This window comes from Lactuca virosa, chromosome 6, assembly GCF_052849685.1.
Source record: "Lactuca virosa cultivar CGN04683 chromosome 6, Lactuca_virosa_CGN04683_v6, whole genome shotgun sequence".
NCBI classification, from domain to species: Eukaryota; Viridiplantae; Streptophyta; class Magnoliopsida; order Asterales; family Asteraceae; genus Lactuca; species Lactuca virosa.
The window spans coordinates 189358473-189360286 of record NC_136431.1 but is presented as its reverse complement, the minus strand read 5'-3'; the positions used below and the strand labels follow the sequence as shown (position 1 = coordinate 189360286).

The following is a 1814-nucleotide window of genomic DNA, read 5'->3' as shown; positions in this document are numbered from 1 at the left end:
CTTTTTTTTCGAAGGGGTCAGTAAGGAAAAGAAGGGCTCGCACTTTTTTTTTAAGAGAAAATGAGAAAATAATCGATTTTTTTGGAATAAAAGCGCTCAGCTCTGATTTTACGTTTACACGGGTCGTGTAAATGACAAGGTAATTTTACACGGGCCGTGTATTTGCTAGGCAAACATTTACACGGCCGTGTAAATCTCTGAGAAGGCTACAAATTTTTCGATTTTTCATTTTTTTCATATTGCAACCCACTAATCCGCTACTGCCCGAAAAATGATTTTTTAACCTCTTTGAACATGAAAAACAACTTGAAAACTTTAAAACTAAGACAATTTGATGAGAAAATGAGAAATGAAGGAAAAGAAAAAAATACCCCTGGGTTGCCTCCCGGTTAGCCGCCCATTTTTTATGTCCTTGGCTCGACTGGGCCCCTGAATATGTTTCATTCTAAGTAAGGGGTTTGACTTTGGTTGTAGGTGGCATGGACTTCATTTCACCAATCATCATATGCTTCTTGTCATCAATAAACTCCAAAACCTTCAGCAACTCGTTATTTATAACGAATTCCTTTGCAAGTTCTTTGGCTTTGTTCATGTCTAGTTTTCGAGACAAAACTAACTCTAGAAATTCATTGTTAGAAGACAAGTTTAAACCTCTTTTAGTTGAGGGTTGGATCATATCCACAAGATTGACAGATTGAACCTAGGAAGGAACCTTTTTTTTCTTCATGAATATTGAAGTTGATAACTTCACCATCAAATTCCATAGTTAAAGTTCCATTGTAGACGTCAATTTTTGTTTTAGAAGTTTTAAGAAAAGGTCTACCCAAAAGAATGGAACTTGAACTTTGAGAGTCATCATCCCCCATATCTAGAATATAAAAATTAGCCAGGAAAACAAATTCATTGACTTGCACCAACACGTCCTCTAGTACACCTTTTGGGTATACTATTGACAGGTCGGCAAGTTGGATGATCACACCGGTTTTGCTTAATGTTCCTACACCAAATGATTTAAAAATAGAATATGGTAGGACATTTATGGATGCACCTAGATCGAGCATGGCTCGAGGTATATAAAGATTCCCCAATTTGCAAGGCACGGTAAAGACACGGGGATCCTTGCACTTTAGGGGCATCCTCTTTTGCAAAACCGCAGATACATTTTCCCCGACTGTTATAGTTTGGTTTCCTTTTATTTTCTTTTTAGATACACAAAGATCCCCAAGGAACCTTGCATATCTAGGTACCTGCTTGATGGCCTCAAGGAGTGGAATATTGATTTGAACTTTTTTGAACATTTGCATGATCTCACTCTCCTCCCGTTGTTTCTTTGTGCTCTTTAATCTTTCAGGAAATGGAGCAAGTGTGGCGTTAGATTCAGCGACGAGGGGCTTCTTTTCGGTTGTTTTATCTTCATTCTTCTCTTCTTTGGTTGCCTCTTTGACCACTATTTCTTCTTCCTTTTGATCAACCGACTCTTTTGGACCATTGTAACTCTTTCTGCCTCTCAATGTGATGGCACACATGTTGTGACTTGGGTTCGTTTAAGTTTGGGCGGGCAGCTTTCCTTGAGATTCTAGTTTGCTTACGGAAGTAGCAAGTTGTGAAACTTGTTGTTCTAAGTTCTTTATTCTTGCTTTTGTTTCTTGTTGGAAAGCTTGTGTACTAGTTGCCAAACTCTTCACTATGTCTTCTAAGGACATACTTGATGAACCCGCTTGTTGTGGAGGGTGTTGTGGCTGCTTTGGCTGAAAGTTTTGTGGTGAAAAAGGTGGTCTTTGTTGGTATTTATGTGGTTGACTTGGTTGATAGCC

The 1814-nt window shown here is 38.6% G+C and overlaps 1 protein-coding gene across 1 annotated transcript; it reads right to left on the bottom strand.

Moving 5' to 3' along the window:
• Positions 1-445: 445 nt before the first annotated feature.
• LOC145122163 (uncharacterized) lies at positions 446-1526 on the bottom strand. Its single transcript, XM_079057814.1, has 2 exons — positions 713-1526; positions 446-618 (listed from the first exon to the last, which is right to left on the bottom strand). Exons 1-2 carry the CDS (start codon positions 1524-1526, stop codon positions 446-448), a joined length of 987 nt encoding a protein of 328 aa, XP_078913940.1.
• Between the last annotated feature and the right edge of the window lie 288 nt (positions 1527-1814).

Coding starts and splice junctions, on each gene's coding strand:
- LOC145122163 (XM_079057814.1), bottom strand. CDS start 1,526: ATGTGTGCCATCACATTGAGAGGCAGAAAGAGTTACAATGGTCCAAAA. Junction 619..712: donor TATTCATGAAGAAAAAAAAG/GTTCCTTCCTAG, acceptor ATGAATTTCTAG/AGTTAGTTTTGTCTCGAAAA.